Source organism: Rhineura floridana, chromosome 4 (assembly GCF_030035675.1).
Source record: "Rhineura floridana isolate rRhiFlo1 chromosome 4, rRhiFlo1.hap2, whole genome shotgun sequence".
NCBI classification, from domain to species: domain Eukaryota; kingdom Metazoa; phylum Chordata; class Lepidosauria; order Squamata; family Rhineuridae; genus Rhineura; species Rhineura floridana.
In genome coordinates this window covers 149,174,700-149,197,989 of record NC_084483.1, presented here as the reverse complement: position 1 = coordinate 149,197,989, position 23,290 = coordinate 149,174,700, and the positions used below count along the sequence as shown (strand labels likewise).

The window sequence follows — 23,290 nt, the reverse complement described above, 5'->3', positions numbered from 1 at the left end:
CCCCAGGGGCCGCCCCTTCAGAGGTGGGACCAGGGACTCACCTGGCGCAAGGAGGCCGGGAGCTGCTAGCGCAGCTCAAGGAAAGGGGCCCCAGTCCAGTTAAACTCTCCGAACTCCAGCGCTTGCTCTGCTGTTACCCCCGAGTCCAAGACACCCACTTTTTGCTACAGGGCTTTACAGAGGGTTTCCGGATTCCCTATTGGGTCCCAGGCACCCCTTCATGTCCCGCAACCTAAAATCAGTGGCGGGCATGGAATCGGTCATGGGGGAAAAAATTAGGAAGGAGGTCATGGCAGGCCCCGTGCTGGGCCCCTTTGCGGCACCACCCATCCCTTCACTCAGAGTTTCCCCGCTGGGCCTTGTTCCGAAGAAGGCACCAGGTGAATTTCGCCTTATACACCACCTGTCCTTTCCCCAGGGTGGGTCAGTAAATGACTTCATCCCATCAGACATCTGCTCTGTCCGTTACACGTCGTTTGACTGTGCGGTTCGTATGGTTAGGGACTGCGGGATGGCCGCCCTCATGGGAAAGTGTGACATCAAATCAGCCTTCCGTCTCCTCCCTGTGCACCCAGGGGATTTTGAGCTGCTAGGCTTTGCCTTCATGGGCAAATACTATGTGGATAGGGCATTGCCTATGGGCTGCTCCATCTCATGCTCGGTTTTTGAGCGCTTCAGTTCTTTCTTGGAGTGGGCAGTCAGGAGACGGGCAGGTCGGCAATCAGTGGCGCACTATTTGGACGACTTCCTGTTTGCGGGCCCTGCAGACTCGGGCGCCTGTCAGGCATTTATGGAGCAGTTCGCGGGGATGGCCGGGGAACTGGGTGTTCCCCTCGCGGCTGAGAAAACTGAGGGCCCGTCCACTACCCTCACTTTCCTGGGCATAGAGATCGATACAGTGGCCCAATGCTGTAGGCTCCCGCGGGATAAGCTGGTGGCCCTTAAGGGGAAAATCTCAGAGGTGGTTGGGGCGAAGAAGGTGACATTGGCCACACTTCAACAGCTGGCAGGACATATGAACTTTGCATGCAGGGTGGTAGCACCCGGGCGCGCATTCTTGCGCCGCGTGTACGATGCCATGGCAGGCCTATCACGCCCCCACCATCACACACGTGTTACAGCCGCTCTCCGGGAGGACCTGGCACTTTGGTCCACCTTCCTGCGGGAATTCAATGGGGTCTCCTTATGGAGAAAGGATCGCCTGTTGGAAGCGGAGCTACAGGTGAGCTCCGACGCCTCAGGTTCCTGCGGTTTTGGGGTCATTTTCCATGACTCATGGTGTCATGGCAGCTGGCCACAGAATTGGGCGCAGGCTGGCCTAACCAGAGACCTGACCCTTCTGGAGTTCTTCCCCATTGTCGTGGCCGTACACCTTTGGCCTGACAGACTGGGCAATTCCTCAGTCCATTTTTGGTGCGACAACCTCCCCACGGTACATGTCATCAACACCCTGTCCTCTAGAAACCCCGATGTTATGCATTTAGTTCGAGTGTTTGTGCTCCAATGTCTTCGCTATAATATACAGTTCCTGGCACGCCATGTCCCGGGTATTGATAATAGCATTGCTGATGCTCTATCACGGAACCAGATGGAGAGATTTCACCAGCTGGCGCCGTGGGCAAGGGCTCAGCCGGACGTGGTACCCCCAGCGCTGTGGGAGATTGGAGGACCGAATCAGAACGGGCCATAAGCCTTTCTGTGGCACCCAGCACTTTGGCCAGCTACCAGGGGGCAGGTAGGGACCTGGCAACCTTCAGGGAGTCCAGAGGCTACACCCAGGAGTGGCCCATCCCCGTGGAGCATCTTATGGAGTTCTGCGTGGAAGGGAAGCGGAGGGGGCTTTCAGTCAGGACCATCAGAGGTAAGCTCTCAGGTCTATCCTTCCTAGGGAAAGCACGGGGCTTTCAGGACTACTCCGGTGACTTTAGGGTCCGCCGGATGCTGGAAGGGTGGTCCCGTGAGCGCCCGCACACACCTGATGCATGCTCCCCCCTTTCCCCAGAGCTACTGTTGGGTCTGCGGGGACAGTGGAGGGTGCTGTGTTCTTCCCATTTTGAGGCACTGCTATACCATGCTGCGGCCCTCACCTTGTTCTTCGGGGCTTTCCAAATAGGGGAGGTGGTGGCAGGTTCTAAGACGGATAGCTCCCTCCGGGCCCTCCAGGTTTCTGATCTCAGCTGGGAGGCAGGGGGGGTCCGCCTGCGACTCAGGCAGTCAAAGACGGACCAACACCACAAGGGTCGCCTGATTGTGTTATCCCCATGCCAACAGGAGGAGCTCTGCCCGGTCAGGGCCCTACGCATTTTTCTGGCAGCCTGCGGGCTGCAGCCAGGGTACCTGTTCAGGCACAGGGACCTCCAGCCCCTTACCAAGTACCAATTTTGGTCGGTGGCAAAGACAGCACTCCAGCGGCTAGGTGTGGATGCCCGCAAGTTCGGGACACACTCCTTCCGAATAGGGGCAGCTTCCACCGCTGCTCACCTGGGTTTTTCCAAAGGGCAGCTGCAGGCAGTGGGCAGGTGGTCCTCGGATGCATATAAGACGTATGTTAGACCACTAACGGAGAGGCATGAGGCCAGCAGCTAACGGCGATGTTGTCGTTTTTGGCAGGCCGCTGGGAAAGATCGGAACAAGTGAGCATCCTCCTCTGTGGCCACAGCATGATTTTCTGGGCAGGCCGCAGGGCGGCAAAGTCCCGCATTGGAACGCAGCTGGGGCTCAGTCAGTGGGCCTCAGTGCGGTGGCTGGGACGACGGGGGATGCGTTGGGACGGCCTCCTGCCTACCTTGTTCCGGTTGGCTGTGGACGGGGCAGTGCCCCAGGTGCTGGTCATCCACCTGGGAGGTAACGATTTGGATCTGTTGAGGGGCAAGGCCCTAATCGAACAGGCATGTAGTGACCTCCAGGCCATTGCGCTGCGCTGGCCGGGGGTGCACTTGGTATGGTCTGACATCCTGCCGCGCAGGACGTGGAATTGGGCTGATGACCCACGGGGAATGGACAGGGCTCGGAAAAAGGTTAATAGACAGATTCAGAGGGCCATCAAGGGCCTGGGGGGTTCTGTCATACACCACCCAGAGATCAAGCAAGATAGGCTGGAGTTGTTTAGGCCAGATGGCGTGCACTTGACTGACGGGGGCAATGACGTCTTCCTAATGGACCTGCAGAGGGGTGTGCACCGGATTCTTATCGGGTGTGGGGCAAAGGGAGACTAAGCAGAGGCTTGTCCCCCTTTTGTGGCAAGGAAGCGTGGGGGAAAGGTTAAAAGGGAAAGGGCAGGTAGGTGACACCTTTAGGCACCTTTGGGGGTGATTGGCGGTCCGGGGGCCTGCAGCTCTGGGCTATACGGCCCGGGGGAGCAGAACACGGGCCGCTTTTGGGGCCAACGTGCCTCATCCGCTCGGAGTTTCACGGCTCCGGGGGGCGGTGATGCGGGTTGGACCCCCTACGCATCTTCAGGGTGTGGCCGGAGCTGGGGCCTGGCACAGGGCAGCCCCAGGCTCTGGCAAGGTTTGGTTGCCCTATAGCTGCAAGCAGGCTTCGCCTGGATCAGCTGAATTCCCCCGCACTGGATTGTCCCTCTGCAGGTTCATTGGTTATAATTGACTCTGTTTTTAATAAAGCGGCCCATGATTTAACCCAATGAACGGTGTCTGTGTTTATTTCGGCAATAGGCCGCAATACCAGTTTGCTTGCTAAGCAATTTTTAAAGGCACCTTTTATATGGTATACACATGCCTTCTTAATAGGAAAATTGTCCCAAATACGAAAATTCCCATAATTCAGCAGCCCAGTAGGTATGAAAGTATCAGATGCTAACAGACACAGTAGCATTATACAAGGAAAAATATGATTAGCGGGCAGCAGCTTTGACTGCATGAGATTCCAGTGTAACACCACACAGATCAAACCTTCTATTTGCTTCTAAGCAACACAAAGATATGCAATTAAAGATTTCTGATAGATACTACAACAGTATTACTTCAGGCAGTCTGAAAAGCATCAAACACAAATTCTTTAAAATGACTTAGAATAGGTCTTAAAGTAAAAGTAAATGTAGACTTTAACAATCATTTTATAACACGTGCTCTGTTGAAAATATGGAATAGATACAAACCAAGGTTTTATTCGAAAATACCATTATGTGTCTCAAGTCAAGAAGCGTTTTATAGAAGAGAAATGGCTGGAAAAGAGAAATGGTTAACTTATCAAGAACTATTAGAAAATGTACATGGAGAATATACAATGAAAGAGAGAGAACAACTGACAAAGGAAGGATATAGTTTTCAATGGTTTGCCTATTTACAATTGTTAGAAAGATATAAAATGGACAAGAAAATGTATGGGTTTGAAATAAGTAAATCTGATTTTGAAATAGGATTGTGTACAAATGATGAAAATATAATTGCGAAAATGTATAAACTCTTATTGAAAATGGATATGGAGGAAGAACAAGTAAAAGAGTGTATGGTAAAGTGGGCAAAAAATTTTGGTCATAACATACAAATGGATCAATGGGAAAATATGTGGAAAAAAGGTTTGAAATTTACACTATGCTATAATCTTACAGAATTTTTTTATAAAATGATGTACCGTTGGTACATGACTCCAGAAAAGTTGTCAAAAATGTATAGTAATGTTTCTAATGTTTGTTGGAAATGTAAACAACAAGAAGGATCATTTTATCATATGTGGTGGTTATGTAAAAAGGCAAAATCATTTTGGGCCCAGATAGGTAGGAAGATGCAAAAAATTCTAAAGATAAATATTCAGTCAAAACCAGAATTTTTTTTATTGGGTTTTATGGATAAACAAATAGAAAAGAAATATGGAAGAATAATATTATATATGATTACGGCAGCAAGATTATTATATGCACAAAAGTGGAAAATGGAATCAACACCAACAATGGAAGAATGGCTATTGAAATTAATGGATTTAGTAGAAATGGACAAATTGACATGTTTACTTAGAGAAAAATCGACAGATACATTTCTTAAGGAATGGAAGCCTCTTTTAGACTTTTTGTTGAAAGATCAAAATAAAATGATGATACTGGGATTTGACGATTAATTAAGACAGCCTACGGAGAAAAGGGACTCTGTATGTATACATTAAGGGACAGGTTTGATGTATATTATATACTTATAGCTGATCTGCGACAAATCGGAAGTCAACTATTTTATTTTCATTTTTTGTTGATGTATTGTTATGTTTTTTTGACTTTGTTTTGTTTGTTTTTGGAAAAAATTGAATAAAAATTATTATAAAAAAAAAATGACTTAGAATAGGTCTTCAGTATTTTAAAAACCTGGCTTAAAATTCTTAGCCTGGTTTATGAAAATAACTTGCGTAAACCAAAAAAACACACCATCAAATATAATGCTAGTTTTGATTCATTATACTTGTGTGCAGGCTTGTGTTTAATCTCTGTCAAACAGAGCCTGCACCAAAGGGCGGCCAGGTTGGGCCCTGAGGGCTCCTGTGGCCCGGAGGGGCCCTTGAAGGGCCCCTCGTTAGGGTGGGAGAGTAGGGCTCCCCTTCTACAATCTGCAGCAGGGTTCCTGCCGCGGATTGCAGGAAGGGACCTTCCAGGCCAGCCGCCTGTTCACTCGCTCCACCTACCTCTCTCCTGTCTTCTGCTGCTGCACGCGCAGGGCTGCCATCAACTGAGATGGCGGTGGAGGCTTCTTTAAGGGACTGATGCCCCTGCCACCATCTTGATTGATGGCAGAGATGTGTGAACACATAGCATACTGTGCATGCATGCCATCAACCAAGTTGGCAGCAGGGGCATCAGCTCCTTAGTGAAGCCTCTGCCACCATCTTGGTTGATGGCAGCTCAGCGTGTGCAGTGCGCACAGCAGCAGAAGACAGGAGAGAGGTAGGTGTAACAGGCAGGAGTCGCACACCCGGGACAGACTGGTGCCCAATGGCCCAGGCATGCCTGGCGCTGGCCCTGCTGTCAAAGTATTTGGATTTTGCATTAAACATTTCAGAAAGCTTACTAGCTCTATAAACAGGACTTTATTGCTCAGTCCTATATCTTCACCCAGACATTCCACAGAGCTCGATGGAACCTATTTCTAAGTAAATGTTCATAGGCTGCAGCTTTAGTCATTGAAAATACTTCAGCAGTCTTTGGAAAGATATATCTGACATTTCAGTTTGTTCTCCACACTTCTAATTTCTTTTGATCTTCCTGAACATTTTGCCCTTGTGCTCGCTACCAGTAGCTATTTTGCCAATACTGTATAGAGGTGGAACATCATCTGCCACAATCTAGTGAGGGTTATGCAAGCAGAAATAGGTTTGTACTTCTGGACATTCTCCACCAAGACTTCAAAAAAGCTGTAATTCTAGATAGCCTACAGAAAATGTTGTTTTGTTGGCACTGAAATAAAAATCTAAAAAGCTAAGGTTTCAAAGTCAGGAACAGATTAATAAATCTGTATTATGTTGCACTGGAAGACAGATAATGGTTGCTTCCCTTCCTTTGATTATTGTAGAATAGAGAACCAGGTGGAACGATTGTCCCTTTTTGCTAGAGCCCAGCTCAGCATCACTTTTAGCAAAATATAAAATACTTCACACACAAGTGAGCTGTGTCATTTTTCAATTACAGCTTAAATATGCTGGCTAGGAGGAAACTTACTTGATTTCTTGTTACCTAATCTTCACTTGTGAAAGCAATATGCTATATTCACAAATACCTAATAGTAGATAAGTAAATCAAATGTGATGAAAAACTCAGAATATTTCTAGTGTTACTTTTCCTTTATATAAAAAAAGAAAGAGGAAAGCAAGCATTTCAAATAAAAAGGCTAAAAGACTGGAAGAGAGGTTTGAATTAGATTTTTAAAAAATCTTACCTGAGTCTGTTTCATTGCCCGTTCCACTCGACGAATGCTTCCTCTCTCAAGTTTTGCCCTTAGAAGCAGCGCAGAAGTTTGAACTGCCCAGAACTTTGGTTGTGAGAGCAAATACTGAGAAAAGGGAAAGAAAAAGGATGAAGTTCTTTATTTTTAGGGTGTGGAAGATAAGACCTCTACTGTTTTCTATTTCAGTATACTTGGGCTTGAGCAGACAGTTACCTATAACCAATTTTTGGCAATTAAGATGACTGTCAATATCTAGTTGGTGAATGAATCAGTGAAACCTATAACGTTAAAACAAAATCAGCATTAATTCATAGCAGTACTGTACTTATGTAATAGAGATTATTTGTTGTGTATTAATCCAGTAGTATATTTCTCAAAAGAAAATTCCATGTATCTGTGTGGGACAAAAGGAGCCACACGAATGACTGTACACTTTCTTGTTCAGTAAAGATGATACTTTTTCAATTTTAGCTGAATAATCTTATTTGCTTAAATTACGGATTAAGAAAAGCAAAAAAACATGTGGTATTCCCATTTGCTGGTGAAAGGAACAGCTAAAAAAAGGCTATCTCAGAATAACTTGGATCCAATAGTACTGTGCACAAGCAGAAAGGCACTTCCACGTATGCAAGGTGCCTCCTTTCCCACCCTATGCCAGATGTCCCCACTGTACCATCTCCTACACTATTCCATGGGCTGCCCTGAAGATGAAGCATCAGGAAAACTCTACTGTGCAAATGCAGTTCAGTTTGCACTCTTTAGATCCAAGTCAATCTTTTGAGAAGCACTTAAATGCCCACATGATTCTTGACTTTAAAAGCAGTAAGAGATTCATTCAATGGCCCCATTACAGGATGTGTGAGCTTTCCTCTCACTGGCTGCTATTTTCAGAATGTGGTGAAAAGATCATAATAAAGAAAGCTGCCACTGATGAACATTTCAAACAGTAAGCCTGTTAAATAATCCTTGCAATCGCTGTATTAACACCCTGACTATTGTATGACTGTCTCATACAACGTTTAAGATAAGGCCTCATAAGGTCTGTTGTATTGTTCTATGGTCCTATTCTTAATGTTTTAAATTGTTTTAGTATCTTAAGTGTATGTTTCATGATTTTAATGTTACGAATAGTTTAATTCTATTTTAATTGTATATTTTTGTATGTTTTTTACCTATGTGTAGTTTTTATTTGTAAGCCGCCCTGAGTTCCAGTTTTGGAAAAAGGGCGGGGTAAAAATAAAGACTCATTCATTCATTCATTCATATCTAATATTTAAAGGACTGAAGTTATTTAGAGTAGCTGTAGACTCTATTAATTTTACAGTTAAGATTCAGTTTTCAGGGTTACCGAGCATGATGTTTTATTGACTTGCCTCCAGTATCTTGATGGACTGGATAGGAAGGCATTGAACAATTATTTTGGCAAGGAAACCTTTCAAAAGGGGAGAACATCTGGTCAGACTTTGAAATTGGTTACTGTATCTAGTGATCTTTGCTAGACATGACAGGAGGAAGGGACGAGGCTAGAAACAAAACAGATTTTTAGTGAACTCTAACAGTTAAGAAGTTTTCCCTGGTGTTCAGTCGAAATCTGGCTTCCTGCAACTTGAGCCCATTATTCTGTGTCCTGCATTCTGGAATGATAGAGAGGAGATCCTGGCCCTCCTCCGTGTGGCAACCTTTCTCTGATTCAGGAAATTCGCATGCTTCTGACTTAGGGGAATCATATTAGTTCCTTCCAGACAGTTCTTGATAGTACAACATCTGGGTAACCTGAGGTATACAATTGTGTTTGGCATATAGCAGAGGTCTCACTAATTTCCATAGTGCTAGAGCAGGAAGTACCTGTATCATTCCTCACTTGTTTAACATGGTTTATTGTGATTTTTTTCTTAACACCCTGACCCAATAAACTCACATTTGTATTGCTAAATTCAAAGTATTGTCTGTTTAAATAAACCAAAGATGTTTACCTCTAATTTCCTAAATACCCTGGTGCTACATATTCATTTATGCTCTGCCTCCAATTTAACAATTTCTTGATGAAATAATGCACTTCAATTTGCTTCCCTCTGCTTTTTCATCACTGATGCACCATGGACTACTCCCCCCAAGAAGCTTTAACTGAATTCCAGAAGAGGGCAGAGGTATTCCTGGAGCATCATTAAAATGAAAAAAAAAAACCATTTTATTGCCCTGCAAGCTTTTCCACAATTAGCTTCTTAATCAGCAGAATGGTATTTAGCTGCAATGCAAATTATTTAGGTTGGTCCCAATCAAGGCTGGCACACGATCAAATAATGTTAGTGACCGACTCTTTGCACCCATTATCTTACAATGCAAACTACTGGAGGCAAATAAAATCAATACATGAGTAAGCATTGCATCTTATAGGGGAAAACTCAATTTCTTCTCACCCAAGTGGAGTTACCTCCAGATATTACATAAATCATGCACTTCAAAGAGATCAACCATATCAGAAGCAGACAAACTTGATCCCAGCCTTGATCAAAGTGGTTCATTTCCACAGGCAGAGCAACATTCAAAACACCCAAATCCTCTCCCAGTATAGCATTGCCCCTTTTAAATGACTCCAACTTATCCCACTGCAGATACAAAATAATATTGTCCCTTTTAAGGGGCATAGACTGTCATCCAATCTGTAACAAAAACAAGCCTTCCACATGGGTCACTCTGCATCTCTGACACCTGAAATGGGCACCTTGCAACTTAAAATTCCTAGTGGTGCATAGATATTCCCCAAACCACTGACTCTTTATTCTGTTTGTGATTTGGGGTTTTCTGGTAAGTCTCTTGCAATAAGACTATGTTAGGGTTTTCTTTTCTAAGCGCCAGCCCAATCCATGACCTCTAACACCAGCCCCAAAACCTTTGCATTGAGTGAGATAACAGCTGTTTTATCTGCCATAACAGCAATTCAGAGTACTGCATCCAGGACTTTGACTGTTAACCACTGTGGTGAGCGCAGTCGATTCTTGCACCCCATAACACACAGCAACACCAAACAAAGAGAAGCCTGAAACATGGAATTGTCACCCTTATTAGGAAAAAGTTCAGTTAAACTGCACCCACAAAATCCCCAGAAGGTCAACCGATGCTTTAAGGCACTAAGAGTACAGTGGGGGCTGTTCGTTCTGAGAGTTTTGTCAATCCAATCCATGTAACATCTGGAATGAAGCTAAAAAGCAAGATGATTAAAAGGGAAGAGCGGGACAAGGGAATACAGTCAGAAAGTTAAACAGATTCACATAATGGGCAAGCACAACAGTAAGCAAACCTTGCATCAGACCAATGCTGCGGAGTGGCTGTTCTATGGAATGATGCTCCCCACTGCAGCCTCTACTGATATTTTCTTAGCAATGTCTTCTTACAACCCTAATGGGTCCCCTCAGTGGACAGTAGGGGTCAATGATCCAGATCAGCTGGCTAGGGCTGATAGCACAAAATATCTGGACAGTACCAGTTTGGCAAAGGCTGATCCAGATTGTCTGTGGCCAGCTGGTGAAGGTTCAAATGTTTGAAAAGAGCTGCTGCCTGCTGCAATATGAAGGCCCGGCAGAAGGCCATCCTAGTGTACCACCAGTTGAAAGGAGTAGCCCCAGTGGTATTAGATACTAGCTCTATGGAGCACCTCTTTGTAAGCCTTAATTGTTTATGCCTAGCCAGAATATTTGCACGCATACTCTGATAGACTGCACAATAATGAACCAATACAAATGTTGTTACAGAGGTTCTGGAGACTTTGTAGATTTGCTTCTTCTTCCTATCTCTCTCAGACTGCACAATGATATACTTTGATATTATCCAGTCTGATATTCTGATGTCTATTATAATCTTGCTTAAAGCGGGATCTGTAGATCTTTAACAGTGTCCAGTATTTTTCTTAACTGGAACTGGTGGTTACAGCTGAGGTCTATGGCCTTGTTAGCCACCTCAGTCATGTCAAGACAGTTCGCATGCAAAATCCTTCACAGCAGCCACGCGGTCTGCCCCTAGACCTTGCTTCAGTTGTTAATTTCCTGTGCTAGATCTCTGGCAACTGGTAGAACTGCTTGATTTTTACCACCTTTTCCTGTCTTGACAGCACCATGACAGCTTTCTAAATTTCATCTGTGCTATCACAGAGGCCCTCTCTCCTACATAGGCAATAAGATGCTTTGATTTTTTTAATACCTCATTTGCACTCTAGATGGCATCCCCTTGTCTTTAGCGTATAACAAAAGTGAATTTAGATGCTATTTACTGCTCTCCTATTACCTAGAAAGTCCACAGATTACAGACACAAATTCACACATCATAAGAACATAAGAACATAAGAAGAGCCTGCTGGATCAGGCCAGTGGCCCATCTAGTCCAGCATCCTGTTCTCACAGTGGCCAACCAGGTGCCTGGGGGAAGCCCGCAAGCAGGACCCGAGTGCAAGAACACTCTCCCCTCCTGAGGCTTCCGGCAACTGGTTTTCAGAAGCATGCTGCCTCTGACTAGGGTGGCACAGCACAGCCATCACGTCTAGTAGCCATTGATAGCCCTGTCCTCCATGAATTTGTCTAATCTTCTTTTAAAGCCATCCAAGCTGGTGGCCATTACTGCATCTTGTGGGAGCAAATTCCATAGTTTAACTATACGCTGAGTAAAGAAGTACTTCCTTTTGTCTGTCCTGAATCTTCCAACATTCAGCTTCTTTGAATGTCCACGAGTTCTAGTATTATGAGAGAGGGAGAAGAACTTTTCTCTATCCACTTTCTCAATGCCATGCATAATTTTATACACTTCTATCATGTCTCCTCTGACCCGCCTTTTCTCTAAACTAAAAAGCCCCAAATGCTGCAACCTTTCCTCGTAAGGGAGTCGCTCCATCCCCTTGATCATTCTGGTTGCCCTCTTCTGAACCTTTTCCAACTCTAGAATATCCTTTTTGAGATGAGGCGACCAGAACTGTACACAGTATTCCAAATGCGGCTGCACCATAGATTTATACAACAGCATTATGATATCGGCTGTTTTATTTTCAATACCTTTCCTAATTATCCCTAGCATGGAATTTGCCTTTTTCACAGCTGCCGCACACTGGGTCGACATTTTCATCGTGCTGTCCACTACAACCCCGAGGTCTCTCTCCTGGTCGGTCACCGCCAGTTCAGACCCCATGAGCGTATATGTGAAATTAAGATTTTTTGCTCCAATATGCATAATTTTACACTTGTTTATATTGAATTGCATTTGCCATTTTTCCGCCCATTCACTCAGTTTGGAGAGGTCTTTTTGGAGCTCTTCGCAATCCCTTTTTGTTTTAACAACCCTGAACAATTTAGTGTCGTCAGCAAACTTGGCCACTTCACTGCTCACTCCTAATTCTAGCTCATTAATGAACAAGTTGAAAAGTACAGGTCCCAATACCGATCCTTGAGGGACTCCACTTTCTACAGCCCTCCATTGGGAGAACTGTCCGTTTATTCCTACTCTCTGCTTTCTGCTTCTTAACCAATTCCTTATCCACAAGAGGACCTCTCCTCTTATTCCATGACTGCTAAGCTTCCTCAGAAGCCTTTGGTGAGGTACCTTGTCAAACGCTTTTTGAAAGTCTAAGTACACTATGTCCACTGGATCACCTCTATCTATATGCTTGTTGACACTCTCAAAGAATTCTAATAGGTTACTGAGACAGGACTTTCCCTTGCAGAACCCATGCTGGCTCTGCTTCAGCAAGGCTTGTTCTTCTATGTGCTTGGTTAATCTAGCTTTAATAATACTTTCTACCAGTTTTCCAGGGACAGAAGTTAAGTTAACTGGCCTGTAATTTCCGGGATCCCCTCTGGATCCCTTTTTGAAGATTGGTGTTACATTTGCCACTTTCCAGTCCTCAGGCACGGAGGAGGACCCGAGGGACAAGTTACATATTTTAGTTAGCAGATCAGCAATTTCACCTTTGAGTTCTTTGAGAACTCTCGGGTGGATGCCATCCGGGCCCGGTGATTTGTCAGTTTTTATATTGTCCATTAAGCTTAGAACTTCCTCTCTCGTTACCACTATTTGTCTTAGTTCCTCAGAATCCCTTCCTGCAAATGTTAGTTCAGGTTCAGGGATCTGCCCTATATCTTCCACTGTGAAGACAGATGCAAAGAATTCATTTAGCTTCTCTGCAATCTCCTTATCGTTCTTTAGTACACCTTTGACTCCCTTATCATCCAAGGGTCCAATTGTCTCCCTAGATGGTCTCCTGCTTTGAATGTATTTATAGAATTTTTTGTTGTTGGTTTTTATGTTCTTAGCAATGTGCTCCTCAAATTCTTTTTTAGCATCCCTTATTGTCTTCTTGCATTTCTTTTGCCAGAGTTTGTGTTCTTTTTTATTTTCTTCATTCGGACAAGACTTCCATTTTCTGAAGGAAGACTTTTTGCCTCTAAGAGCTTCCTTGACTTTGCTTGTTAACCATGCTGGCATCTTCTTGGCCCTGGCGGTACCTTTTCTGATCTGCAGTATGCACTCCAGTTGAGCTTCTAATATAGTGTTTTTAAACAACTTCCAAGCATTTTCGAGTGATGTGACCCTCTGGACTTTGTTTTTCAGCTTTCTTTTTACCAATCCCCTCATTTTTGTGAAGTTTCCTCTTTTGAAGTCAAATGTGACCGTGTTGGATTTTCTTGGCAATTGGCCAGTTACATGTATGTTTAATTTAATAGCATTGTGGTCACTGCTCCCAATCGGTTCAACAACACTTACATCTCGCACCAGGTCCCGGTCCCCACTGAGGATTAAGTCCAGGGTTGCTGTCCCTCTGGTCGGTTCCATGACCAACTGGTCTAGGGCATAGTCATTTAGAATATCTAGAAACTTTGCTTCTTTGTCATGACTGGAACACATATGCAGCCAGTCTATGTCCGGGTAGTTGAAGTCACCCATTACTACCACATTTCCTAGTTTGGATGCTTCCTCAATTTCATATCTCATCTCAAGGTCTCCCTGAGCATTTTGATCAGGGGGACGATAGATCGTTCCCAGTATTAAGTCCCTCCTGGGGCACGGTATCACCACCCACAACCATCTTGTTCATGGACAAGCCATACCCCCATCACCTTGTACAAGTAAGAAGTACAAGCAGTCTTGAAGTAGCCCCAAGGGATGTACAAGTACAAAAAAATGAGCAGGAAAAAACCTAGGGGGAGGAATCCCCAAAACATCCTTATAATAACTGAATGGCACGAATGTTGAGAGACTGGGGGGCGGATAACCATGGCAACTGGGTTGGGAAAGGGAAATAGAATAAAGTGGCTTGAATGGGGAGGCAGAGAAACAGAGTAGAAAGAATCATCTCCTTGGCTGGATAGGTCACTTAGTGACCTATCCTCCTGTCCTCATGGATGGCAGACATCAATGGAGACAGTAAACAACTGAACATAGCTAGGATTGGGGACAAGTGTGTCCACACACACACATGGGGGGGGGAGAAGCCTAAATGGAAAGGAGTAGTGGAGAAGAGAATAACCCAATGAGGACTGAGCATGCTGAGTAGGCACAAAATGCTGGCTAACCGGGGGGGGGCAGGATGAAGGAGAATGAAATGGGAGTGGCTGGAACCCTAAACAGAAGCACTCCATGTTGCACTATGTTGTTGAAGGGCCCCACTTTTTAATATTTTTGCTATATTTTAATTAAAATATATTTAAGCATTTGGCAGAGTAGAATTTGAAAATAATCCCTTTCCCATCATGTCTTTTAATCCCCACTGCTTTATTATGCTGGTGTCTGGGGTTTAACAGGCAAAATATATCTCTAAGGTGGCCAGAGCCATGGATTTTACCCTACACACTGTTCTAGTTTAGATTAGGTAACTTTATTTTCTTCATTTCATGCAGTAGTTGCATGAAAAGGTTTTTGGAATACAGATTAATAAGAAATGTCTGGATCTGATACTTCCACTAAATACAAATGTTACTACAATCCAGAAAAATGAATTACTACATCTTCAGAGTTCCTCCAGTGGATACATAACGTTATATTCTTAATCACACACTTGGAAACAAAAACATTTGATTAAGAAGAAAACACTAGGGAAGCAAGAGACCTCTGACCTTTGTTTCTACCTTCCAACGAGGTCATTATAAATATATGCCTAGAGCTAGGATCCGGTCACTTTTCAACAAACAGTCCCATTTATATATTATGTAAACTTATTCAAATAAAAACTGGTTTAGATTCCTGTGATACTCAAAAAAGGGAGGATTATTGAAAGTAAGCTCCTGAATGGATCCACAGGGAAATGTGTTGTATGACTGAAATTGTAGACATAATTTGCATCCTACAGTGCTTGATTTACAGGGAACCATTCCGCAAGAACATTTTCTGCCTGCGCAATTGAACTTTCCTTCCCTCTCCTCCCACACCAACTAGAGATGATGTGACTTTACCCCCTTTTTAGTGGTAGACTTCCACAACAATAACCCCTCAGTTTTAAAAGATAGCTTCTCACATGGAATGGAGAACTGCTGTTTAACAAACACATCCAAAGTTCCCCTACACATGAGAAATTGGTTATGTAATTCTTTTGATCCATGCTGACATGTTTAAATATGCCTAGCAATCTTTGTTTCTAAAAGCAGATAAATTCATTAAATTACTTAAGAATAGCTGGACTGAGATTATACAGCCATGAGAGTGGCTGCATGCTATAGCCAGCATGGATTTTTCACATTCCACAATGTTAAATTGAAAGTACCCCCCCCGGCATTCTGATGCTTCTCATAAGCTCATTTCAAAACAAAACCTTACAAAACGTATAGTACTGAACTCAGAAACATTTGCTGAACAACCCTCTAAGTTTTCATGGCGATACACAAAACAGTCAAAGAAAATTGAGCGTTCAAAGTGTAAAAAGAGAGAGAGAGAAATCCAGAGTCCTGTTGGACTTTTTCCTGTCAGTGGTCTCATAATTTGTTGAAATTCATTAAAAATCAGCCATGTTCACAGAGTACCTGTAATCCTATTACTGACCTTGCCCCATACTCTGACCTTCATGTTCTGCACTTTAAAAGTTTAAAAAATGCATGGCTGATTTTTAATTAATTTAAGAAATTTAACATTGATGTCATCTTCCCCCCAAAATCCTGGGAAGTGTAGTTTGTGAAGGATGCTGAGAGGAGACTCCTATTCCTCTGACAGAGCTCCAGTGGCCAGAGTAGTCAAACAGTCAGCCCCTCTTCTGGGGATTGTAGCTCTGTGAGTGGAATAGGGCATCTCCTAGCAACTCTCAGCAGTCTTCACAAACTGCACTTCCCAGGACTCTTTGGGAGCAGCTATGACTGTCTAAAGTGAAATAAAGGTCTGGTGGGGATGTGGCCAGGGACAGCCTTGGTTTAAATTTGGGTGGGAGGCTACATGTGCCTGCTGTAGAATAAAAAGGTGAGAGAAACCCTGAAAAGCAATGACATTATTCACAATGTTTTCTTTTTGGAAAAGAAAGAGGCTTTCCCTTTTCCCAGTGCCCACCCACTCACCCCTTCTCTCCCCCTTTCTCCTCCCTGCCCCTCTTCCTGCTCAATTTCACATATCCTAAGCATGATTGTACAAGAGTAAATCCCACTGAACTCAAAAAGCATGCCAATGATCAAACCTGTCCGCCCCTCCACCTCCCTCTTATCCCCTTCCCTTCCCCACTCTTCCCCCTCCTCCTCCTCCTCCATGGTCAGTTTCACCTACCCTGAGCATGATTGCAGAGGAATAAATCCCACTGAACTCAATAAGCATGAAAATGATCAATCCATTCTCAGGAAACGTGCACAGGATCCCATTTCTTACTTCCCGGATGAAAAAGCAGAGAAATTCACTAATAGGCAAAAAAAACCCTTGCAGTTTAAGAATGTACCTATAGCCAACAGATATTTCTATCAAACTTTAAAAAGCAGGAAATTGGGCAGTTATAGTGAATGCACCAGGGGAGCAGAAGACTTGAGCTCCTATTGTACTGCCAAAATGCAAACACAATTTGGGTTGATCTTTCACGCCCAATCCACTTCCTGTGTAGCTTGGAAGAATTTGGTAACATGCTCCTCTGAGCATATGGTGAGCATATGGTGAGTGGTGGCAATATCTGCAATCAGCCCAGATAACAGAAACAAGACATGTGCTGTGTTTATCTTGTTTGAGCAGGGAGGAAGCAACAGTATTAATACAGATGATACAGTTCAGATAGTCACCTTAAATATGTTTGATTTACTTTGCAATTTTAGTGAAGCATTTTCTTTTGCTTGTTTCTGTGAATATGTGAAGTATAGTAGCGCTTTGCATAATTTACACTAAAAATCTCCAAAAATAATTGTGGAATAATGGCACTGACTATTGTGCAGAATGCTTCTCCAGTGGACATGAGGATTGTCTCAGTTTGCACAAGATAAAACAATGAGAAGTGAAATATATTTGATGGAGAATTTTTTCTCCATTGGGATCTTTTGCTGGGGGTCCTTAAATAAATTCGAAGACACAGGCTTGAAGCAAAAAGGTAGGCCTTTATTCTTTACAAGCATATGCATATGCACATGCAGGGTCAGCCTCCCAGAAACATCCAGGAGAGACTGCACTGAGACACTGTGTGCAATCTCTTTTATAGAGTACAGTTACAACATGTGACAGTGATTCACCAATCTCATGAGTTCCTGCCCACCCAACATCACAGTTCCTCCTCTCTACAATCGTTCCAAACCAATCAGAAAGTATTAGCTAACTCCAGTGGTGATTCCAAGACTCTGTCAAAGACATTAATGTCTTCATTGTCCTACTGTCTTAAGACTAATGAATTCTGGGACTAGTTGGAACAGTTACTATTGTGAATAAGCTTTCAGGCATACATGGTACATTCCATTGTTTCATTGTTTCTGATGGGTCAGGCTGACTCAAATACACCTGGAAATATTTGGACATGTTCCCTGAGTTAAGTTTGCCTCAACTCAGGGTGTTTGGGAATGTATGAGCACCCCCAGTTCTATTCCTTTGCCATAGGGGTTCTTATGTCCTTATACTTTCTCAGAAATCCCATTTCCTTACTTATAAAATACACAACTCATGAAAGAGGATTTTGTTTAAAACCTCTGAGCTACATTGTGAAACCACACAGACTAAGGAAAAAGCTGCATGACTCTGGCTAACTAGTATCTTTCAGCCTCAGAGATATATAGAGGAGGCAGGCCACCCCCTCTTTCTTAATGAAAACACCACCTTTTTCTTAATGAAAACACACTTATAAAGTTGTAAAATCTATACAATTTCACTATTTCTCTTCATTAAAACTTCCAATATGTCTCATAATTTTTCCCCTAAGTGGAGTTCTTGCTCTACCCAAGAATAAAACATTGGCAATCCCTACTTATTACATCAATCACAACTTCTCTCACAGGTCAAACGCTCCTTGATTCCAAACAATAGGGTAATTAATATCAGTCATGTCCCGGCCAATCTGGCAAGGACCCAAGAGTTCAAACCAAGTTCATTTTGCCTGCTTCTGCTCACAGATCTGATTGAGGGTTCTCTTTGAGCCTGAATCTCAGGTCTCAATAGGCCTACAAGCCTATGCTTAACTTCTTATGATTATAAAGCATATACCTTCTATTATCTATGATTATATATGTGTGGATATATAGAATTCCCCATTATATTCTAGCAAAATCTAGGTGTGCTCTATGTTTTTAATTGACCATGCCCACCCTTCCTTAAGTGGGGTGATTTAAGCATAGCAGGCTGAAAACATCCATCTTGGGCAGGCCAAGTTTGTTTTTTTCCAACAGCTAGATTCATTGCTTCAGTAGCAACATATCACAATCAGTCTAATTTTACATCAAACTGTAGTTTCAGATTCAACTGTTCATGCACCCAAAAGAGAAATAGAACATAGCTTCCAGTTTGAAACACAAAAGGTTGTCTTCACCATCATATGACATTGACCAATAAAAAGGCTTTGCAATTAATAAAAAGTAAATTTGACACAGATTTCTAGGATGAATAATGACAGAAATCATTTTCTAGGTTAGATTCTCTGTAGAAACAAAGCAAGAAGAACACCAAAAAAACATACAAAAATGTAATTCTCCATCTTTGGAGATGTAGTCCTGATTGCAGGTGTTGCCATCACTCACCATAAGCTCAGAGGCACATGTTTCCAAATTCTTCCAAGCTACACAGGAAGTGGATTGGACTGTGAAAGACCAACCCAAATGGTGTTTGCATTTTGACAAATTTGTAGGGCAGTACAATATCCGAGAGGAGGTCAGGTCTCCTGCTCCCCTGATGCATTCACTATAGCTGCCCAGTTTGTCTGCTTTTTAAAGTTTGATAGAAATAGCTGTTGGCTCTAGGTACGTTCTTAAACCGCAAGGTTTTTTTGCCTATTAGTGAATAGTATTTTAACTGATTTGTTGGTCAATCATTGATAGATCTGTGATCATACAAAAAGGCAGGTATCTAAATGTGTTAACATATTCAAGTGTCCTGAAATATAATATTCTACATCAGGGTAGCCAATGTTGTGACCTCAGACATGGTTAGAAATGATGGGGGATATAGTCCAACAACATCTGGAGGGCACCATGCTCGCTATCCTCATTCCACAAAAAAAATTATATTTAGGAATACAAACATTTTTGCTTTTGCCTCCATCTTTTAGTGCTGATTATTCTTGGCAGTCTTTCAATTGCCTCTAGAATTGTTTTTGCAAGTCCTTCTATAACCCTTCTCAGGCAGACTTACATCCTGTTTATGGGCAGGGTTAGGAACTGAACAAACCACTGCAGTATAGCTGGGATCAACTATTCTTAGTCTTAATTTGGAGCAAAGTAGTGCCCATGTTTTACAGCTAATACCAGAGAAACTTCTTCAAACTCCTACTGCTCTTACTGGGAATCTTAATTCATTCTGGATAGGGTTTCAATACACATTTCAGTTCTGGAACATCTTTTTCATCAAAAGAGGCTTGCAATTAACCTTTTTTATTGAGGAGAATGGGTCCCTTCACTATTTTGTTTGAGGAATTGGTTTTCAATAATGAGTGAAGGGTAAAGCTACATTAGGAGTGGAATCTGTTTTCACTTAAAATGGAGTCACGCCATCTTACCAACATGCACCCTACTCCAAAGATATCATTTATTCTGTGTTATGCTGAAAACAACTTCAGCTGTATTTGACTGCAACACTGTCCTGCCACCCCAAAGTGATGTTTAGATTGAACTAGCTCCTGAAACTAAACAAGTACAGCCTGCCATACCACATTATAATACATCAGTATGTATTTCCAAAGGCACAATCTCAACAGCATGAAATAAATTTGGATTTCTACTAAAAGGATTTCACTTTTCAATGCAAGAATTTCAGAGATAATAGCTGATAGCACTATAGGAATTCCTTTCAGAATGTTGTGTGCTCTAATACAGTACTTACTCCCTGGAGTTGAAAATTAAGAGGTCTTAAACAAAATGTGCACAATAATTTGTGTCTTGTTAAATTGTTAGACAGGTGACATTTTCTTTAAGTTAAAATAGAATGTTCTCATTTTATGTTTCGTAGACAGTGAACTGGAACAAAGCATGCATTGGCTTATTCCAAGAAAGCCAACCATACTTCACGTTCAATCAGTATCTGCAATCTTTCAGTGTAAACCACTCCTCATATTTGTTTTTTAAATATTTTTTATTATATTTTATCCCACTATTCCTCCAGCCCCTTCAGACTTGTCCCTTAGGATTTCATGCATTTCCATCAGCTTGAAAGATATAAAGGACATCTACTTGAAATTCCTGAGAGAGGTTGTCCAGCAATTTGGAGCAAAGTGTTGTTCGTATGGAACACATTAAGTCTATATCTCCTTGTTCACAGCAGCAGCAGGTTCAGTAGAAATTCTTAGTGGTTGTCCAGAGGAATCAATGGACTGCACAAAAGCAACTGAAATTCAATCGAGTTTTGAATTCTTGTATTTATGTTGCTTTTGATTAAGCTTTTATATTTCATTTTGTAGTTAAATTGTTTTCATTCTTATTTATTGTAAGCTTCCCAGATAATTTTATAGTATTGGGCAGCATACAAATAATGTTAATCAAGCTGATGTACGTAGGGTGTGTGTGTATGCATGCGTAATGCAAGCTTGTTTTGGTTCAAATGCCCAGCAAGCATAGAAAGATACCAACAAGCTGGATGGGGGAACAGAGGACTGCCAGATGACCTCTGAGGTTCATACCAACAAGCTGGATGGCGGAACAGAGGACTGCCAGATAACCTCTGAGGTTCCTGGGTACCCAGAATGTCAAATGCCTGAGTACCCAGAACAATTCAGCACCAAAACAAATCCAGGCTTTTGTCAAACACTCAGCCTGCAGACGGGGCAGGGAGTGGCCTTGCAGTTGCAGAGCTAGGAGCAAACCTATGGCTCATCATGAGGCTCTCACACCAGAGGCTCTCAGCACCCACCATGGTGAGCAAAACTGAGCATCCCCAAGTATGAGCAAATCCATTTTCACTATCCTTTGCTTAATGAAGCTTAATAAAAATGGCAGTTGGTAAACGACAGTTGTGCCAATTCTTAAAAAGAGATTCCTCAGGGCTCTCCAGTATACATGGACCACCAATCATCATATGGAAAAAGAATAGTCATGAAAATCATTCCTAAGAAGCTACCTGAAATTTCAGTTTAAGACAGAATATAAAAGCACCCCTTAAGAGACTGGATAAACCAGGATGAAACAATGGAAGAATGAGACATTTTGAAGAACAAACTATTTCAGCATTCTAAAACTCCTTGCCAGATCAAACAGCACTCTGCTATAATCCTGCTTTCATGCTATAAGGAACTCAAAGTCTTCCTGACCAAATGACTCACAGAAAATATAGCTGGCCAAAGACCAACGAGAGGGAGAAGATCTTTAGGCGCATACCAGGCCAGCTGTTTACAAGGCTGCCAGAGAAAATAGTGACACAGTGAAAGAAAGAGTGAGGAAACAAGAGAGCTTTGTCTGGAGAAACCTAATTTCACATACCAACATTTTGCATTGCTCAAGTTTTGGGAGCACAAGACCATCACATATTTAATGGCATAACATATAGAACAAAGTTAGATTTTGGGGGGGGGGGTGGAGCAGAGAGAAAAAGGTTTCATGGAAAGAAGAAAGAATGGCCAATGATTCCATGTCAACTCTTCACCAAACTTGTTTCATTAGAATCTTTGGCATTAACCAGTTGTATTACACCACCTTGGGGAGGGGCAGAATGCTTCTTTTTTATACAGCATTGCCTAAGGTATAAACTTTGTAGTTTACTTTTACAGTCTTACAGTTAAGACAACCTGAATGTAAAATGCATGAGGAAATGGGCTTTAACATATAGTTTATTCTTAGCAGGTATATAAAAAGCCAACAGTATTAGGCAAGGCACACTCACCAACAGCAATGAATAGTACTCATGTACAATATGTGTTGGTGGGTTTAAGGGTCTTGGACCCCACCTCACAAGGGCAAGTCAGCCCTGTCGAAGACTTCAATCTGGAGCATTTCACAGCACTGGAGAGCTGTTTGGTAAGGCAGGAGGCAAGGAGAAGGGGCACAGAACTTGGCCAGAATGTTTCCTGCTAAGCTTCTAATACAACCAGAGATATGAATGGGCTGTCTTAGTAATAATCTGCCACTAGGACATAGGCTGGGCTTCCCTCCTCTTGCCTTGCATTATAACTGATTGGCAAACACCATAGCCCTGTTCTGGTGTTATTCACCATGGATACAGCATGGCTTTGGGACCATGGTATTAGACCACCCCAATGTCACACAGTGCTTCCCAGTCGCTTCTGTATTTTGTATCTGTGGAGGCTAACCACACAATTAAGAATCCTGAAAAAGCGGGGTTCTTAAATTGCAGCAGGTGCCTGCTGTAGACTTTCACCCTAAATGCATGGGGAGAATAGGAAAATTGCAGCAACCTCAGGAGCAAGAATAAACACACAACCCTGCAGCCCCTATTTTAGTGAGCCTTAAATAGGACTCTTGAAAGCAAATACTCCTGCATTCCTGTCAGTGCTTCAAAAACCTATCCTTCTACTGCACCCACAGTGTTCTGGATAGAAACCAAGATGGTATACATGATGTTACTTAAAAAGAAGATATTTTGTGCCCATAGAAATGAGATTTACCTGCATTTGAATTTATTCATTTTGTAGTTATAAAAGGGTAGGATACAAAGTTGTCTGTCTTCCATTTGCACAACCTCTTCAACAAATAGAAGCATGAAAACTACGACAGAGACTAGCTAATATTATGTAAGCTCCTGAACAAGTTTTTGCAACAACTGTTAGATATTTTCCTTCTGCTCATGTTTCTTTGGATCCAACCCAAAACCATTTTTTTTATTAACATCACATCCCTGTCAACTCA

General features: G+C 42.7%; 1 protein-coding gene across 1 annotated transcript in view; it reads right to left on the bottom strand.

Moving 5' to 3' along the window:
- Positions 1-23,290, bottom strand: part of TTC27 (tetratricopeptide repeat domain 27) — a 166,777-nt gene that overhangs the window by 75,018 nt on the left and 68,469 nt on the right. Inside the window, exon 10 of the mRNA XM_061624749.1 lies at positions 6,873-6,986. Within this exon, the coding sequence (XP_061480733.1) occupies positions 6,873-6,986 (114 nt within the window). The remainder of the gene's footprint in view (positions 1-6,872; positions 6,987-23,290) is intronic.